General features: G+C 35.1%; 1 protein-coding gene across 1 annotated transcript in view; it reads left to right on the top strand.

Moving 5' to 3' along the window:
* The window catches only part of LOC138308324 (collagen alpha-2(IV) chain-like), a 61,449-nt gene that overhangs the window by 23,474 nt on the left and 18,043 nt on the right, over positions 1 to 19,932 (top strand). Inside the window, exons 4-13 of the mRNA XM_069249317.1 lie at positions 9,225 to 9,314; positions 12,167 to 12,301; positions 12,815 to 12,859; positions 13,284 to 13,346; positions 16,665 to 16,787; positions 17,068 to 17,103; positions 17,553 to 17,615; positions 18,594 to 18,788; positions 19,260 to 19,313; positions 19,760 to 19,822. Of these exons, the coding sequence (XP_069105418.1) occupies positions 9,225 to 9,314; positions 12,167 to 12,301; positions 12,815 to 12,859; positions 13,284 to 13,346; positions 16,665 to 16,787; positions 17,068 to 17,103; positions 17,553 to 17,615; positions 18,594 to 18,788; positions 19,260 to 19,313; positions 19,760 to 19,822 (867 nt within the window). The remainder of the gene's footprint in view (positions 1 to 9,224; positions 9,315 to 12,166; positions 12,302 to 12,814; positions 12,860 to 13,283; positions 13,347 to 16,664; positions 16,788 to 17,067; positions 17,104 to 17,552; positions 17,616 to 18,593; positions 18,789 to 19,259; positions 19,314 to 19,759; positions 19,823 to 19,932) is intronic.

Here is a 19,932-nt window from a genome sequence, read left to right as displayed (position 1 = left end):
TAGCCTGAGAGAAGCTGACCAAAACCTAGATATTACTGTAGCCTGAGAGAAGCTGACCAAAACCTAGATATTACTGTAGCCTGAGAGAAGCTGACAAAACCTAGATGTTACTGTAGCCTGAGAGAAGCTGACAAAACCTAGATATTACTGTAGCCTGAGAGAAGCTGACCAAAACCTAGATATTACTGTAGCCTGAGAGAAGCTGATCAAAACCTAGATGTTACTGTAGCCTGAGAGAAGCTGATCAAAACCTAGACATTACTGTAGCCTGAGAGAAGCTGACCAAAACCTAGATGTTACTGTAGCCTGAGAGAAGCTGACCAAAACCTAGATATTATTGTAGCCTGAGAGAAGCTGACAAAACCTAGATGTTACTGTAGCCTGAGAGAAGCTGACCAAAACCTAGATGTTACTGTAGCCTGAGAGAAGCTGACCAAAACCTAGATATTACTGTAGCCTGAGAGAAGCTGACCAAAACCTAGATATTACTGTAGCCTGAGAGAAGCTGACCAAAACCTAGATATTACTGTAGCCTGAGAGAAGCTGACAAAACCTAGATATTACTGTAGCCTGAGAGAAGCTGACCAAAACCTAGATATTACTGTAGCCTGAGAGAAGCTGACCAAAACCTAGATATTATTGTAGCTTGAGAGAAGCTGACAAAACCTAGATATTACTGTAGCTAGAGAAGCTGAGATATTACTGTAGCCTGAGAGAAGCTGACCAAAACCTAGATATTACTGTAGCCTGAGAGAAGCTGATCAAAACCTAGACATTACTGTAGCCTGAGAGAAGCTGACCAAAACCTAGATGTTACTGTAGCCTGAGAGAAGCTGCCAAAACCTAGATATTATCTGTAGACTGTAGAGAGAAGCTGACCAAAACCTAGATATTACTGTAGCCTGAGAGAAGCTGACAAAACCTAGATATTACTGTAGCTGAGAGAAGCTGACCAAAACCTAGATATTACTGTAGCCTGAGAGAAGCTGACCAAAACCTAGATATTACTGTAGCCTGAGAGAAGCTGACCAAAACCTAGATATTACTGTAGCCTGAGAGAAGCTGACAAAACCTAGATATTACTGTAGCCTGAGAGAAGCTGACCAAAACCTAGATATTATTGTTGTCTGAGAGAACATGTATGTTACAAGAGGACTGCCAAGTTGTCTGTCAGGTCTTTACACACTGCTGTAATTATAAATAGGTACCAGGCTTCCTCCCTTAGACACACGCTGGGGGAAAGACACACATGATGCGGATTGGCCAATCTTGTTGCGAGAACTCAGAATTTATCAGTAAGCATGGTGGCATATAGGAAATGGCAGATTTTGAATTCTGGAATTGAGATTTGATATCTATAATTGAAAAACCAGCATAGGACAGCAAAATGGTGGCCAGGGAAGCAGTATTGTGTACAGGAAGCACAATATGGTTAAAGGCAGAAACATTGAATGAATTACCTTAGAGGTTTTAGAGTTAACATTTATAGGTTAGTATGGGAGTATTGATAGATGAAAAACAGGTGAACCTTCTTCAGACTTGTAAGACATGTCCTAATTAATAAGAAGTTGTTTTTTCATTCAATTAGAACTCAATTACTCAGATGTCTTGAAATTTTTAATTAAAAAGAGTCCCACTAAGTTAACTCATTTACTGCTGAAGACACATTTAGATTCTTCTAAATAAAATACTAGGCAAGTCTATAAAGAAGTTTCAGGGGCGGATGAGTGAATGATGGACTGTACTATTTGTAATTTTAAAAGTTTGGTTTGAAGGTTCACAATGTGATGCTCCTTTCCACAAATAACAAATACCAGTACTTGCAGGCATCACAAATAGGATTTATCTAATGTGTGGTCAATATAAAATATTATATATTCCTTCATTCATAAATGGTCTCATATGTACGCCTTAACAGTATAAATGAATTAGAAAATAGAATGGGATTGAAAATGGGCAATCTCAAAAATAAGCCTGAAATTTCCTACCAAAAAGAAGATAAGCTGCGACTTATTATCGAGATTTTAGGGTATTAGAATTGTGGAATGTACATATAAATCATAAATTGAATAGTTTTGGTTTAAAAGTATGACAATGTGATGTAGCTCCCCACAAACTACCAATACTGTGTCTTCCTTCCTCTACATGTAAGACATGACATCATGACGTGTACACACCATGAAGCAGGGAGGTGTTACACATGCAGAATGATTCCATCACAGAAGTATGCCTTCTGTCACTTCTATCATCCTTTTTCCTTGTGTATGGCAGCCATGTTTACTGCCCGGGAATGAACCTGTCTTCTCCACTTCCTCCTTCTACATTCACCCCTATCACTCTCTTCATGTTGCCATAGCTCACCTCCCCATTGCCAAGGAGTTTAACCTATTCAACTCTGAAGATGCATTTAAACTCTTCCAAATCAAATGCTGGAATAGTTCATTATGAAATTTCAGGGGTGAATGAGTTAGTTCTTATGTAAATAAAAAGATTTATTACTTCCCTGGCTTCAGAATTCTCAGTCTGTAAATTAAGTCTTCATTTCTAGAATATGACATGGTCCATTTGGTTGCTTACAAGGTACACTTGTCCCTTTGACATCTCTAGAACAGGTTTACTGGGCCAAATATATATATTACAGAATATGATGTTTCCCATATGGCATGGACAAGATCTACAGCAAAGAGGAAATGAACTACTGGTCTGGTCATAGATTGATACATTGTTCATGATTCTGTGATTCAATAAGATTAACTCATTGACACCCCTGAAGACACATTTAGACTCTTCTAAATCAAAAACTAGACCAGGCCCCGATTTCTCGAAACAAAAAATGCAGACTTAAGTCAAAACTTAAGTTTTTCTCTTTATGTAATTTATATGAAAATTTATGACTTAAGTCAGTTTTTGACTTAAGTTTGTTTCGAGAAATCGGGGCCTGTCCATTATGAAATGTCAAGGGTAGATTAGTTAAGTGATTGTACAATATGTACAGTTGCCCAAACCTAGAACATGTGTACAAATTACATATAAACCTAGGGCATTTTTACAGTTACCCAAAGCTTAGAACATTTGTACAAGTTGCAGATAGACTTAGGTCATTTGTACAAATTGCATAGACCTAGCCTTGGTCATTTGTACAGTTGTGCAATGTTTAGTAGTGCAAAGAATAGAACATTTGTACAAATTGTAGATAGACTTAGGTCATTTGTACAGTTGCCCATAGGATAGAATATTTACACAGATTGCATATATGTAGGCCTTAGGAAATCAGTTCAAAAGGTGCCAGTTCCAAGAGCATTTAGAACACAATGGTAAAATGGGCCAAGCATGGTGTTGGTTAATTTGATAATACTGGACTTTGGTCTTTGGGGGATTGGTGGTACACTTGAAACTATCATGGTCGGGAGACATTGATTGGTACAGATTAGAATACATTCACCTATAGAGAAATTGAGGACACACAGTCTGGGTATAGGGACTCCCGGAGAATTGGGCATCCCCAGATGTAGGACTCACATTCAGCTGGTATATCATGTAATGGTGGGGTGTACAGAAAGCCATGTGTTTGTCCCACTCACATTTGATCTTTGACCCATACAGTAGTAGATTGTGAGTGGTACATATGTATGGTATGTCCTTCCACACATTCTCCCCCTGGCACACACACATACACACAGATCCTCCCACAGGTTGTAGACTACAGGACTAGCTTGTGCTCTCAAGTAGCCACTAAGTATATCAAAATGTAAAGTCTGATGCATTGAGGGCCTGTAAAATTGGCATTTTGTTTTGTTTCGGATGATTTCTTTGTGAGTCAGTAGTTATTAGTTTATGTTGGCAGAAACGCTTTCGTTGAATCATGGTTTAGCTAAAGTGTTTAATAAGGAAGAAAAAAGAAAATTATCAAAGGAATGTGTTTGAATTTTTTATGAAATTTTCACCGCATGGCATATATTAATGCTGATTATGCATATAAACCCTTTTTTCCTGAATTTGTGAACAAATGTAACTGTGTATAAAGTAGCGTTTGCACCATCAAATTTTAGTGCAATGTTGATTGGAATCAAGTTATCTGATCATGAAGCATTAAATGATGATGAAATAACAGACCTCTAAAATATGTGTGTGTATAGCATTAATGTGACCGGGAATGTCATGGTCACATACATATTAATAGACTGGCCAACAGCTTCTAGTTTAACAGGAGAGGAGAAAATGTAGCGGCCAGTCCGGGTTTCGAACCCGGGACCCTTCCAACACTAGCCGAGTGCTCTACTGACTGAGCTACCTGGTCACCGATGATCGACCCAGTCCATTCCCGCTACAATCGAATATTAAAGAACGTCACTAAAATTTTGCTAAATTTTTTTTTTCATTTTCTGTGTCATATCCGATTCAAACTAGGGGGAGATAATCTAGTATTAGAATTCTGCTGAGAAAATCTAGTCAATAACTTAGGCTGTGGTAGTGCTTTTTCTTAACATTGTAATATTGGTCATAGAAATGTGATCACCTATTTCATTTATTCTTCATCCCGTAGAAAATGAAAATAGATTTATTAAAACAATTATGGTGCAGGAATGGTCTTGAGTTTAAGTTCATCAACGTCATTCAAAGGTTACAATGTTGAATAAGACTTAAAAAAATATATCTGCTGGCAGCTCACAGCTGTGTTGATTTGCTATCTATGTAAACGATTTAATTACTTAATTAATGCTCGGCTACCCTAGTAATTAATTCGAACAAAAGAGTGCCATGATCAACTAATGTCTTGCTGCAGATGGTGCAATACTGTTGGTCAAAAAAAAGCATTCTTCTGAATCAGATGTATCAGATATGTTATCGTTGTAATTCCAGTGCAAAAAGTTCAGATGGGTTATGGGGATGGCTTCTACTGAGGTTACATGGTACAGAACCAATACATGTACTGTAATGTAGCGTCTTTATACTGTTTAGAGTCATGTCAGATAAGAAAAACTTATTTACTGAAGGTTTGGTATAGCCAGTCAACTTAAATACTTAACCTTTAACTCAATCACCCCTGAAGACACATTTAGACTCTTCTTAATCAAAGACTAGACCAGTCCATTATGAAATTGCAGTGTTGAATGAGTTAATACAACAAATTACTTTCTTTGTCCTTTCGAAAGAATGGAGACAAATCATTTTAAGGATGTTTCTACTTTCCCTTTTCCCAGCAGTCCAAAGTAATATGTATTAGAGTGTAACACTCAACTATGAATAAACTAAACTATAATACATCTACATAAGCTAGTATATAGTCTAAGCTTACCAACACTGTCAACTGAGCAGCGAATACTGAGCAATAGTGAAGGTCAACAGATCTTAAGGTCAAAGGTGAAACAATAATTGATTTACCCTTTTGTTATGCCTGATTACGTCATGCGTGATTGTCACCTTAGAAGGCATTAAAGATACAGAAATGCACATTGTAATATACCTGAATCACCAATATTACTGAGGCAATGCAATGTGAAGTGCACTTTTATTAGGCAATTAAATCAAAGGTCAAAGGTCAGCAATGTCTGATTGTTTCAACAAAGACCAATCACAGATGTTCAGATTGTATCATATACAGGAATTGAATTTCAAATAACGCCTCATAATATAAGTTATGACTGAAGATTTTTTTTCCATGTGTTTTGTGACAGTGTCTCAGTGTACTAAAATGTTTGAAATTTATATACTTGAACATTATGTATTATGTTCTCAATATTTCAATATGAAAGCATCTGTTTTCCTCATCAGCGGTGTTAGTTGGAGATTTCCTCTCAAGATCTTGTTTTCTTTGAAGAGATGGAACATTGCTAATCTATACAGCAGTCCTTAGTCAATGAAGCTGAACACTGAACAGCTCTCTCTCTCCTTACTAACATACTGTGTTATTCCTCACATCAATATTTATGGTGAAAGAGGTCATAATTTTGACCTTTCTTCCTATATTCAGACAAAATTTCACGACAGGATGTTGTTTAAATCGTGTCCAGTTTCAGTCTTTCTCGGTGTGATAAGACAATAAAAACAAACTCAACATAGCTGATTACTAAAGGCATGCTTTTCTGTTGAGAATTCGGTAGACATTTGGGGGTTTATTTCATCCCAGTATTGCTATTGTACTGGACATAAGTATTGTTGACTAACAACCAGTCATCATGACTAAGTGACTATCCTGCTCCAATTTGCCAAGTTCCTTCCGTGAAATGTAGTCAAATTTTCATGGAATTATACTTGAGAGTTTGTCAAATATCAATCAACATACCATGGTACTACAGGTGACCTTCATTTTCTGGTGTTCTAGCTCTGAAGATTTCACAGACATTGAATGTTCATGTGTACAAGAACATATAGCTGGACAGTTGAGTGACCAAATTACTTTTGGCATTAGTGCAATTGTCAAGTTTCTTCTTAAAATCTTTGATTTCCTTCTTAGTATGTTCAGAATCTCCTATTGTGACCTTTATTTGCAGTTTATCCAACTTTGGGTGTAATATCTTGTCCCCTTACTAATGTGTACAAAAGCAAATAAAAATGGTAGGTTTTAACTTCTCTTTGCGCTCCTCATTTTGAGACTGATTAAAAATAATTTGATTACATCAAAGTTTTGTATGGAATATGATATACCTCTGCTGCTAAAGCTTGAAGTTGAAAACTTGATGGTAAAACACATGTTGGAGTAAGGCAGTGAAGTAGAACTTGTCTACTTGTGTTCCTTAATTGAGTGTATTACACAACAGGTGTGTGGTATTAATGACTAAACACCCACACTTCTTATAAACCAATAACATATCACATCTGTAGCTTTATGTCTGGGGCTGGGACAGCATGCTTGGTCCTATACCCTCCAGCAGCCTCTGTCTGCCTCTGTCTGCATAAATTGGGTAAATGAGATAATTTAATGAACATTAAAAGACCATTACTTGGTAGTTGGAATGATAATTCTCTGGTTGGTTTTTGGATGTGGAAATGCAATGTCTTATGTACAGTGTTCCTGCAGCTTAAATTCTAAAAAAGTTGGAGTTGAGGAAATGTTGTGATGTCCAGCATCATTGCAAGTATGTGCATGTATTAACTTATTCTCCCCTGAAATTTCATAATGGACTGGTCCAGTCTTTGATTTAGAAGAGTCTAAATATGTCTTCAGGGGTGAATGAGTTAACAAAAGGGACATGGCACATTTCTTATTTTGAGAAAAGCCTGGGAGATGGTATCTTGCCCTGCTAACCTAACTAGAAAACATATTTATAATACACATGCAAGTAGCATTGAGTATTAATGCTCAATATGACCTTATAGACAAAAATATTGTCTCTGCTATGTTTATATAAGATTTAAATAGATATAGAACAAATTAATCCCTGAAACACTGGTGTATCAATGATATTCAAGTTGTCAAGGTGATAGACAGAGGTCACTAGTTAAATATTGGTCAGATCTAGAGGGCAGGTTTAAGACAATAGCCAAATTATATCAGAATTGGACTAGTTCATGTTCAGTCATCTTTAGGTTCATAAGAAGAGGATTAGGCTAGCGTTCAGTGGTCTTCAGATAATCATTGGTCAGAAATAGAGGGAGAATCAAGATGCCCAAATTCTACAGCAGAATTGAGGATTAGGTCAATCCTCATTGACCAGTTAACTTTATTGGTATAGCATCAGACTAGTGTTCTGTGCTCCTTCGTTTGATCCCAAGTGCAAGTATGGCCAATACATTTTCTGCTCCCCTGTTTCGATTGGATATCAAATACTTCATCCCCCTTATTCAATAATGAACTGTTCCAGCATTAGAAGGGTCCAAAATGTATGAGTCTCTTTCTCCTTGCTGAATGAGATTGTGACCTCGTTTCAAGTCCTACTGCCTTCATTTAAAGTGTAAGACCTTCTGGCTTTACTTCTAGGTCTCTTTATAAAGTACACAGCTGGTGCAGTTTGTTTTCTTTCACAGTTAGGCCTCAATTTATTTAACATCAATGTTAATAACAAAATGTCTCCCTGAAAACAAACATTTAGAAGATCCTGTTTCAAACCCAATCGGTTCCTTTAAGTTACCATGGTAATGAACATGTACCATCAAGACTTCATGATCTACAGTTTTGTAAACATTTCAGAGTTTCCTCCAAATATCTCCAGTCTCGGTTATTGATGAGGGAGAAATAAAATCCAAAGTATATTTAGACTTCAGCTAGGAGAACAATTTCACCAAGGAATGACCTTGACCCTTGTTAAAAGTTCCATCAACCTATCATGATTTTATCTGGTTGCTATGGCAACTGCAACTAAAAACTGCCATTTGACAACCACTAGTGATTCCACCTTACTCCTTGACTACTGTAAGAAGTATATAGTATGATAACTTAGGGGAGAGGTATTCCCTATCTTTAGCAGCCATCAATTTTGAGGTCAAATTTTAAATAGCTGCAGATAGAAAAAAATCAGTCGCCATTTACAAGCTGTAAAATATAGTGTGCATGAGGTTTTTGAGATATATTCACACAGTTTGTTCCTTGATAAAAAGTAGAGTTACCATGATTTATTAGGGTTCACTTTTCAATGGCATAGCTCTGGCTTGTATCACGGTCTTGACTTCTGTGTGAAATATTCGACAAGAGAAAAAAGTTGCACAGAAAATGTTATTCGTTGCTAAAATGTGTAATTGATACGCAATTTAAGCTATATGTAGATGTGTTTTTCTTGCCTTTGTCTCATATGGTCTACACCCAATAAAGTATATTATTTATTTTATTGACTTCATCAAATTTCAAAAATCTTGAAGACTACAGATATGTAAGGACATTAAATCTAACAACTAACCCCAGCCCCTTGTTTTATATATATATTTATATAAACTTAACTTACACTGTACAAAAAAAAATATGTAGGTTGAAATACCAAAAAATAGAAAGAAAAGGAATTACATGTAGGTTTGTGAATAGAAATTAAAAAAAAAGACTCTTCACATTTCTTTTCATGTGCTAGTACCGCTATTCAGTGCTATCATATGTACAAAGAATTTGTGATCAGCTGAAAGTCTCTTGTAGCATTTGATGGGTATGATTAATTGATTAAAATACCTTGATTTGAATCAGAGATATGAGAGAGTGTATATATCTATACATGGATAGAATGTTTTAAGACATAATTGTATTCGTTACATTGAATTGACTATCCAAACTGAAAATTCAAAATTTCTTTTCTTTGTTTCAGCAAAATTTTGATGAACCCCCACCCCGAGAATGTGGCTCAAACTGTAATACAAATAATGGCTGTAAATGTATAGGAGAGAAAGGCGACCGGGTAAGTAAATAATTCATGAATTTGCGGATAGGTATCTTCCGTGATCTAAGTCGACTTGACGACATAAGTACCTGTAAGTCACTTGACAACTAGTACCTGTGGTACTGTTAGTTGATTGTTACACCATTATTTTGTAAGCGTGATTCACGTCTTTTTCTCCCGAAAAATATGGCTTTGCGCTCGCAAACACATGACATCACAATCAAAACCTACCTGCAAGGTCAGATAACTCTGTAATATGCAAATACAGAAAACAATAAGAAAAAGAACTATTGATCACAAATATGAATTACAAATTGATTCACTATAGAACAATTTCAAAACTAAAACTGAATTTAATTCATAATTGTACAAGGGTGCTCCAATTTTAGGTAAACTGAAATACTTTCAGTGAATGTTTAAGCAATTTTGACTTCATATTATGGCTGTCGAAAATGCTCAAAAAACAATTTGAAGTACTTGAAAGTGAAGACCATATGGCAATGTGATACAAAGAGGAAGTAGGCATTGGGTTCATAGTCATTTTAGGAATGATGCATAGTCTAGAGTTGTCAGGGTAGAATTGAGTTATAGGGGTACATTAGGTGTAGAATATGGTAACGTGATACAAATAAGAAATATAAAATTCAGTTCATTTTGATTTGAAATCATTAATAAATGACATACATTTCAAATTTTCTTTGTGAAGAGTGTAAAGAGTTAAAGACCGAAGAAGATTTTAGAAAGGGAAAGATTGCAGTATTATCGCAGGAGAAGAATTTAAAAAAAAATCATCGTCATTTTTTAGAAGGAGGAGGGGGCATTTGAGAAGCTGATCATTGTATATATAATATACTGGTTAGCAAGATGGCACTCATTTCAAATTTCAGTTGTTGACTTATCCAATGGTATATGTACTAGTAATTTGTCAGAGGAGGCGAATTATGGGGTTAAGAAGATTTAGGGGGATTATAGGGTATAGGTATGTGTGAATGAGATAGGGAGAGAACCCCCTCCCCTTGGCAATATGAGGGAGGGTATTATAAAACAGGAAAGCACCACAGGAGTAAGACATTAGATAAGGAATTATGGATTCAGTAGGTTCACTCTAGCATGTCCTTCACATAAATAAGCACCATATGTTTTATATAGACCAGGACTCCTTGATGGGGTTACTCACCTAGAGGTATCAGCTATGGATTCTGTGATATAACTTATACTATATATCTAAACTATAATCACAACTTGAATGAATAAAATTGAATTTCTATAGAATTTGGAACATATAGATTTTTTTTTTTTTTTTTTTTAATTGGTCTAATACACAAAAAACACGGTTGTAACGAATCTCTGGGTACCACAAAAATCAGTTCGTTATAAGCATACTTTGTAATACACATCTTGTAGGAACATTATAGGAACATTGACGGGAATAAAAATTACAATGTTATAACCATGAATTCCTTGTAAGCATGTTCAAATAAACATGTTTTATTGTAACCTTGGCTGAAAGCAATTGTTCATCGGTATGACATTAATTTTGTCAAACAGGAAGAAAAATTTGTGTAACAGAAGAGGAGAAAATGTGGCAACCAGACAAAGTTAGAACATTTGATCTACGAAACACTAGTTAGATGCTTCACCAATTGAGCTATCTGGTCATAATGATTGACACAGTCTTATATTAAGGATATTTTATGATACAGTTTACATCATTAAATGAAATTTTGATAATACTAGAATAAGAAGATGTCTAATAATTTGTGAATTATGGCTAAATGTCAGTTCTGATACCCCATATCTGGAGTGGATGGAAACAGATTCATGGGAGTCAATAGGGCACTGGAACAAATGGGGCCGTTGACTCCTAGGGGTCAGAGTGCATTTAGATTTACAGGTATTGGACTATGCAAAAGAAAGAACTTGAAAAGCCTAATTTTATAGATATAGCTGGAGTGCTTTGAAACATGTTCCACAACATAGCAAGTCATTAGGGTACCAGAAGAAATGGGATTGTTGACTCCTTGAGGTCACAGAGTGCATTCAGATCTTTTTAAAATTATGTTTAGTTAGAGGTTCGAAAAAACTTTAAAAATAGAAACTCATTCATTGCAAAAAGGAGAGAAGAAACTGAAACATTGAGCCACTCTCATAGTCCGTTTACCCTAGAGACTCAATGAATATTAGTGAGTTTGTGTTAGTATATATGTGATCTTGTATTCAGATGGTAGAGGCTTCAGATCAGAAGTCAATGACCCTAGGCTAGGACATGCTCCCATGTATGTGGTATCACTGTGGCTTCCTCAATTATCACACATACCCTTGGATTAACAGCCACTGAAGGTTACTGTACAATAAATGTATTTCCTGCTCATCTGGAAAAACTTATTCTGTAAATGTTTTAGCATTAATAGCTTATGGAAGCCATAAAGGACTTCAATTCATTCATTAAAGTCTAAAAAGTGAAATTAATTTGAGCTCATGTCATCTATGCAGCTTATAGAGTTATCTGTTCTTGCAATTTCAATGAATACTAATATTATTGAAAACATTTTCAGGGGTAGAATCTAAGTTATTATTTTTTGAAGATGAATAGTGAAGTTGTAAGGTGACTATTATACTATATAGATGGTTATTTTCATGAGTTCAAATTTTTCAGGATTTGATCTGAAAATAAGAAAATCAAATTTTAGCGGTATACATTATTGAAATGTGGCTTGAAGAGTATATATGAGTCAAGTATTCCTTTATATTCCGCGGATAAAATTTAACGACCATAGCAACGCCCAAGAAATCATACTTACAAAGAAGAGACCAACAACAGAGAATCAGAATCATTTGATCATGCAATAATGAATTTAATTTTCCTTCAGGGTATCCATGGAGACATTGGTCCCCGGGGTCCCCAAGGTAACCAAGGCTATGCTGGTGTGGAAGGACTTCCTGGCCCCAAGGGAGACAGGGGCGAGACGGGGAGACCTGGACCTGCTGGTTTGAAAGGAAACAGAGTAAGTTACCTCCCTTTATTGCTCATTGGAAAATTTTGTTATGTGTAGCTGTAAAGAAAAATAATAAATTAGTGAACATCTTAGTAGAAGAGAACATATTCTCACCCTTTGATTACTGTATAGTTGTTTGATTTTGTTAAGCCAAAACAATGGTGATGTTGTCTTTTATACTAAATCGTGGGGACAAATATTCATGCGTTTGTCTTAATTATCTTAATTGTCATGCGTTTGTCTTAATTATCTTAATTGTCATTCATTTATTTGGGAGTATTTTAATTCAAAACAAAATTTAATCCCATGTTATTTCAAAAAAATAAATTGTGCTGTCTAATCCTGTCGTGTCCTGTTTTCAAGGCTGGGTCATTTATAACCTACTTGAAATTCTTAACTGATACATATTATAACATGGTGATTTTTCAGATACTTCAACATAATTATGTTTTGATTTTAATTTTTCCCTTACTCCATAATACAAGATTTCATCTCCTAATTTCTCTTTGTTTTCTCTTACAGGGAAAGATGGGGATGCCTGGATTCCCAGGTATCAACGGAATTCCTGTAAGTACATGTCCTTGTTATAAATATTTCCAATAAGAATGTAGTAAATGGTAAAATTTCTGTTAGCACATTTATAGAAATGACTTTGTATTCAAATAGTGTTGCCAAATCATGTTGAATATCATAAGCAAATGTACAGTAAAGCTATTTTCGCAAGTTCATAAAATTTTCACAATTTTAAACAAAGCAAGAAAAATTAATTTGAATGCATTAAAATTATATTTATATAACTCACTACTGATCATTTCACAGTTTAAAAATATCATCAATGCATGAATTAATTAAGATTTGAACAGTCTTAGTATGATAATAAATTCCTTAATTATACCAGTCGGGGATTTTCCAGCTTTAAGTCTAAATAAAATATCAGTTAGTCTCTGATTTTATGTTCTAATTCCATCAACTGATTATCTTTGGTATACAGGGTATCCCTGGGCCTATGGGACCAAGAGGTGCCCCTGGTATGGATGGATGCAATGGTACTCAGGTAAGGGGATACAGACAACTTCGATAGAACAAAACCCGTCCACAAACAAATATTTACCTTTCTTCTGTTAAGAATTTCAATAAAAACATTCTCTATGATCATATAACATAAGACTACAAAAATGTGAACTTATAATATGATAGGTTAGTTTTCTGATATAATTTAAGTAGTAATTGATTCATCTCCTACCTGACTCTGCCTATTGTTTAGTTTCATCTAAAAATGAAAGTTAGTGTTCTGTCAGGTTTAGTAAGTTTCTGATTCACCATTTACGTGACTCCACCTGTTGATTTCTTTATCTCAATAAAAAAATAAAGACATTTTATAAGATCAGACCAAAACGGAAATATTTCATTTTATAAGAAATTTGTTCTTTTCTTCTTTCTGAAAAAAAACCAAAATGACATTTTTGATAGTAAAACATCAAGAACCGGGAAGTAATATTCCAAATTCAAGCCATGTTGTATTGGCTCCATTTAGGCCATGTTCTTAAAATATCTTGCTGATATTTGGGAGAGAGCCCATCTTGACCTCGAAGTGAAAGCTGTTTAAGATGTTTCCTGAATCATTTGAAGCTACAGCTTCCTTTTAGTGTCTGAATGTTGACATAGTGAGGCAGATGGTCCAGACTTCCAATTGCTTGTTTAAACAAGTCTGGTGGTTTATATACAGGCAGTACCCTAACTGTAAACTACCTCCTGATATCGCTGATTCAGCATAATCTGTTATTCCCACTGAGTCAGAGCTTCTTCTAATGGAGTCTGGCTCTGAGGAAGTCAATTACACAAGCCAAAAGGTTGATTTGATCACTACACCTTATAATACAATGTAGATGCAGAAATGACATCTGAAACTGAAATCTGTGGCATTCTGTCATATCTTTACAAAGTTGAAATTTCTATATTTTAATACTCGTACTCATTGAAGTTTTTTTTTCCTACAAGAACTGTTTTTACCTGACATTTTATGGATGTATTTGAAATATTGCATTCATCTTTAATATTAATGGAAAAGAAAGCACTTGATGGAAATCTGAATATATATCGTCAAGAGGCCATTTGTAAATTTTCGGTTACTTGACATATTTATATACCAAATACCTTTATCTATGAAACTCTCATAGAATCTGAAATGATCCATTGGTAGGTATACTTTAGCCCCCAGTATCATGGCTTACTTTGTACAATGATTTTATAAAAGGCCAGTCCAAATTATTTCTTAATAATATCATAATAAATAATTATTTATTATCAAGCGCCCCTTATTTGTTTCAATTCTTTAAGCGCCCTGGGCACTTTTTGGGTCAAATACGATATATATACCTATCACTGATGTTGGTATTTTAGCCCCCAGTAACATCAGCTGATCATTAGTTAAGTAAATAGTCCGGCTGGGAGGATCCAGGAGATAAGTACACACTGACATGTGTAGTGATTGGTCCCCTGATAAAGCTGTAACTAGGCACCCCCTGGGTCTTATGACATCCATGGTTACACAACACCCCTCCTTAGGGGGCTAGCACAGAGGGTATTGATTCATTCACCCCCTGAAATCGGATTTGAAATCTCCCCAAATTAAAGCTGGAACAGTTCAATATAAAATTTCAGGGGTGAAAGAGTTAAGGTGCTAAACACCCTAGGTCTTATGACATTCTAGGTTCTACAACATCCCTCATTAGGGGGCTAACACAGGGACTATTGATTCATTCACCCCTGAAATCTGATTTGAAATCTCCCAAAACTAAAGCTTGAACAGTTCATTATAAAATTTCAAGGGGATACACTAGTCATGGAATTTGAGGCTATCAATGGGTTTATTAGTGGTCAAGCAAAGAGAAAGCTAGGGAACAATGGGTGATATAAGAGGGGCTATTAGGGATTAAGGACCTGGGTACATGTTAAGCTTAAGTTATTCTAAGGGGACCCCGGGCTAAAGGGCTTAGAAAAGGGGGTACTAAGGGCCAAGTAAAATGAGGTATTAAGGGACTAGCAAAGGGTCAAACAAAGGGGGCAGTAAGTGGTGCCAGAGGGTTAGTGAGGGATATTGCTATGGAATCATCCAAAGGATGCAATTAATGACTAACAAATGGGTTAATAAAGGTCAAGCAAAGGGGTTACATGGGGCCAAAGGGTCATGAAGGGGTTAGTAAAGGGGAACTAGGGTAAAACAAAGAAGACATTTAAAGGGTTAGTAAAGGGGGCACTATAGAGGTCTAGTGAGGAGAGGTTTGCTATAGATTAATCCAAAGGGTGCATTATGGGGCTATAGCATAGGGGTTAATAAGGGTCAATTAAAGGAGACATGGGGTATGCATGGAGGTTACTGAAGGGCTGGTGGGGGCACATCATGGAGCATACGATATAGCTATGCAAAGGTGAATTAAGGGACTAAAGAGGTTTCTTTCTAGAGAACAAGGAAAGATGACAATAGAACAAAAGGCATTAGGTGATTAGGAAAGATAATTTTAGATATTCTACCACAATTGTTACAAATGTATCTAGGGCTTTTAATATCTAATTGGACTACTCCTAAACCTTTTATTTGCATGTTCATTCTTTCAAGTACACTATCTCAAACTATGGTAATCAAATTACCAATGGTCATTGTTTGGGATAATTATTTAAAGGATAGAAATTATTTTTATCACTCCTTGAGAACATTTATTCTGGGAGGTCTTAAATTATCTTCTCTCTCTTTTATAAGCTCACCAAACACGCTTTTAACTCTGAATAAAGCCTTAATGCCCAGTTCAGATTTAGTTACATATTTGTCATGGAAAATTACCAAAAAAAAAAAAAAAAAAAAAAGCAAAATTCTGTTTCTCTCATTGACAGGCTAGAGAATATATATAGTTCCATTCCAAATATGTCTGTGATCTTTTGATTCTAATTGTTAAACAGATCTTTAATACTGTGACCCGGAAGAAATGAAAATTTGTATTATATGGCCTTTGATTCTTTGACCTAACAATATATTTAACCTTTCATTCAATATGACCTTTAAATTCTTTGTCATTGGATACTGTAACCTTGGATTAATTGACCTGAAATTCCATGACCTTTGATATGGCATACTGTGACCTTACCTATTTCATTCTATTCAATACTCTGACATTGAATTTGATGACTTTGTGACCTTGAATTATTCCACCATAGGATCTGTTGCCTTGACATTGACTTTTGATTTATTCACCTTGGCAATTAATTAATCCTCATATTTTGTATACTATCTATATAAAACAAGGATATTTTGTATTCTCTCTATTTAATCACCATGGTAACTAATGCTCACATTTTTTATACTATCTATATAAAACAGGGCGAGTCTGGCCTGCCTGGTTTACCTGGAAGTACTGGACCTGTTGGACCCCCAGGATTCCCTGGTCTGAAGGGTCAGAAAGGAGAAGCGTCAGTCGATGGATTTGGACAAAGAGGACAGAAGGTAACTAATATCGATATATATGTATCTTAACAATAAAATGACTTTATTATCAAGGTCAAGGTCACTTGAAGGTCATTAAGCAGTACGTATAAAAAAAAAAATAATTCTCATATTCATCAGCAATAATTGTAACCATCATTATCACATATATGCTGCTGCTCTTCCACCTAAATGAATCAACTTATTAATAGATCTTATCACTAGTAGATATAATGGTATGGATATTGATTCGTAAGTTGTAGTTTTGATGTTCATCACGGTCAAATTTTCTATTCCACAGGGTGAACCAGGACGAGAGGGCTTCCCAGGAAACCAGGTAAGTTGGTCATATTTCATTTGGTGTGAAGGTCAAGGATATTCTGATATGTTATTTCTCATTTTCTTATCCATTTAGCTATAGTAATATGATGCACATATTTAAAGTAGATGAAATTTGTAACAATTCATACTTTATTTCTAGATATTGAAAGAGACAGTAATATTTTGTATTGTAATAAAATTGAAAGATTGAAGATGATTAATTGTTGGTTGATTGAAGAGTAACACAAATTATAGGTTGATATTTACAGTTTGAACTGACATGGACTCAATAACCAGTTATGGGGTTACATCATTTACATGTGCTCCATTATCATTATACCCTCATAACCTCAACAAAATTTTAAAATTTCTTAAATAAAGTGCTAAATTTGTGAGAGCATTGCTGCAATATTATAACATCCTTCAAAACACATGCATATTGTATTATTTTGTTGTAATTTCTAGGGTACCCCAGGAGAGGATGGATCACCAGGACCAAAAGGAATTGATGGACGTGATGGTCAACCGGTCAGTATACATTGGGCACTGGCCAAAGGCCATTTTATTTTCTATTTAATGTGAATATTTCTTCTTACTGCAGTAAAAGATTCAATATTGTTGCATTTATCGTATTTTCTGGTTGATTTTATTTTTTCCATTCAAAAAATCATCTTATTCTAGTTTTCGTTCATACCTTTGTTGCACTTCCGATTTTCAGTAAAAAAGATTGTGACTTATACTCCAGAAAATACATTATTCCGTCTTTGCATATTACAGAGTTAGCTCCCTTGCGGGTAGGTATCGATTGTTACGTCATTATTTTGTGAGTGCAGTTCACGTTGTTTTCTCCTAAAAGTATGACGCTCGCAAACACATGACGTCACAATCAATACCTACCCACAAGGGCAGATAACTCTGTAATATGCAAATACAGAATACCAAAGAGCTTTGAATATTCACAATCTAATTAGTTAGATCATAGGATATAGATTCTTTTGATATTCTGCTTAATGAAGTAAGCCTGTATATCAAGTTGTCACAGGCCAAAGGCCATAATCTATTCTAGTTAATATGAATCTTATTTAAGTATTGAAGTCAAGTATTCAATATAGATTTATGAGCCTTTTCACATTTGGAGTTCTATTTATTTTATACCTTAAAGCTTTGATTGAGTATCCACAGTCTGCAATTAGGTAAACAATATATATGATACTGTAAACCAATTTTTTTCATGTGCTATTTACTTTCCCAAATTTCACGATGATTAATCTTGCAAAATTTTATCTCCATGAATTAATATCTACACCATAATATTTATTGAAAGGAATTTCCGTTCAATTTTTAAATCCGCGTATGTCAATCTTTATGAACTTGTTTTGAAATAGAATTAACGAAAATTAGAGCAAAAGATTATTGATTTACAGTAGATTCTCTTGATATTCTGCTTAAGTGAAGTATTGAAAGTCTGTGTTAGACAAATACTTATACTTTCATTATCTGTTATAGGGAGTACCAGGTTTACCAGGAGCTAAGGGAGAGAAAGGAAACCCAGGTATTGTGTTTAATGGTATCAAGGGAGACAGAGGTCCAAGAGGTATCCCAGGACCCCCAGGTCCTCCTGGAGACAGCAGGGAACCGTTGGAGGGTCCCAAGGGAACCAACATCGGACCAAAGGGTGATCGTGGACTTCCTGGACGTGACGTGAGTAGATAGGATTCACTTCAAAGACTATTTAGTACCAGGTGGTAGGGATTTAGGTAGCCAGTAGATGTTAGATTATCTTGCTTCTGTAGAAATAATATCCCTGATCTGTCTTGTTTTCATGTTACTTTTTGCTATGTTTATGCATTCTTATTCCATTTGACCATGCATTCCCAAAATTTGTCTCATAAAGTATAAATGATATGTTTTCTCAATCTTATTTGATATATCAGATAGTACCCTGTAAATGAATCTGAATTGAAGCAAATCAATAGTGAATAAATTGTTTTAACAACTGAAAAAAACCCTCCTACCTCTAATTTATTCTCCCCTTAAAATATATAATGAACTACTCAAGTCTTAGGTGTAGATTAGTCCAAGTCTGTCTTTAGGGGGTATGAGTTTATGAGTTTTGTGTTTCTAAGATGAGTACATTTGTTTGATAATGTAAACATATTTACTTTACTGCAGGGTGAACCAGGGCGTGAAGGACCAAAAGGCTACAAAGGTGCACCCGGCCGTGACGTAAGTTACAATAGAATGAAAACTCAAATCATGAATTTATCATCATTAGCAATCTGTGTTCTATTTCGTTTAAAATTGCTATAAGGCTTCACTTTCTATAAAGAGAGCGTTGAATAGTTCAAGAAAAAGTGATACTAAGGGTTTCACAGTTTTGAAAAGAAGCTCTTAAATTTTCACTTGCTATAAGGAAAAGACATTTGTGCTCTTTGAATTTTGAAGAGATGAATTAATTTTCACTTGCTCTAAGGAATAAACATTTGGCCTCTTGGTAGAACTCTCCAGTTGTATCAACAAAAACTTTATAGCAAGCACTCCGTTATCGGGGTTAGAAAATAATTGTAAGTTTGATTGTGGTGCCATTGTCTAAGCCAACTGAGATTTTGCTGTAAACGGTATACATATAAAATGTTGTGTAAAATAAATACATGAACTTTGTTTGCTAATAGGGAATGAAGGGAATGATTGGCATGAAAGGAGAGAAAGGTGTCATAGGCATCGCCGGACCTAGGGTTAGTAAAGATCTCACAGTTTTAATTTAAATACCATTTACAGCCTATTAAAAGTGTTCAAACAATTTTCTTAAGATTATTTTAAATTTTCATAACCTCTTTGTAAGAAA

This window comes from Argopecten irradians, chromosome 14, assembly GCF_041381155.1.
Source record: "Argopecten irradians isolate NY chromosome 14, Ai_NY, whole genome shotgun sequence".
NCBI classification, from domain to species: domain Eukaryota; kingdom Metazoa; phylum Mollusca; class Bivalvia; order Pectinida; family Pectinidae; genus Argopecten; species Argopecten irradians.
Note: the sequence above shows the minus strand (reverse complement) of the source record. Positions and strands in the feature narration are given on the sequence as shown.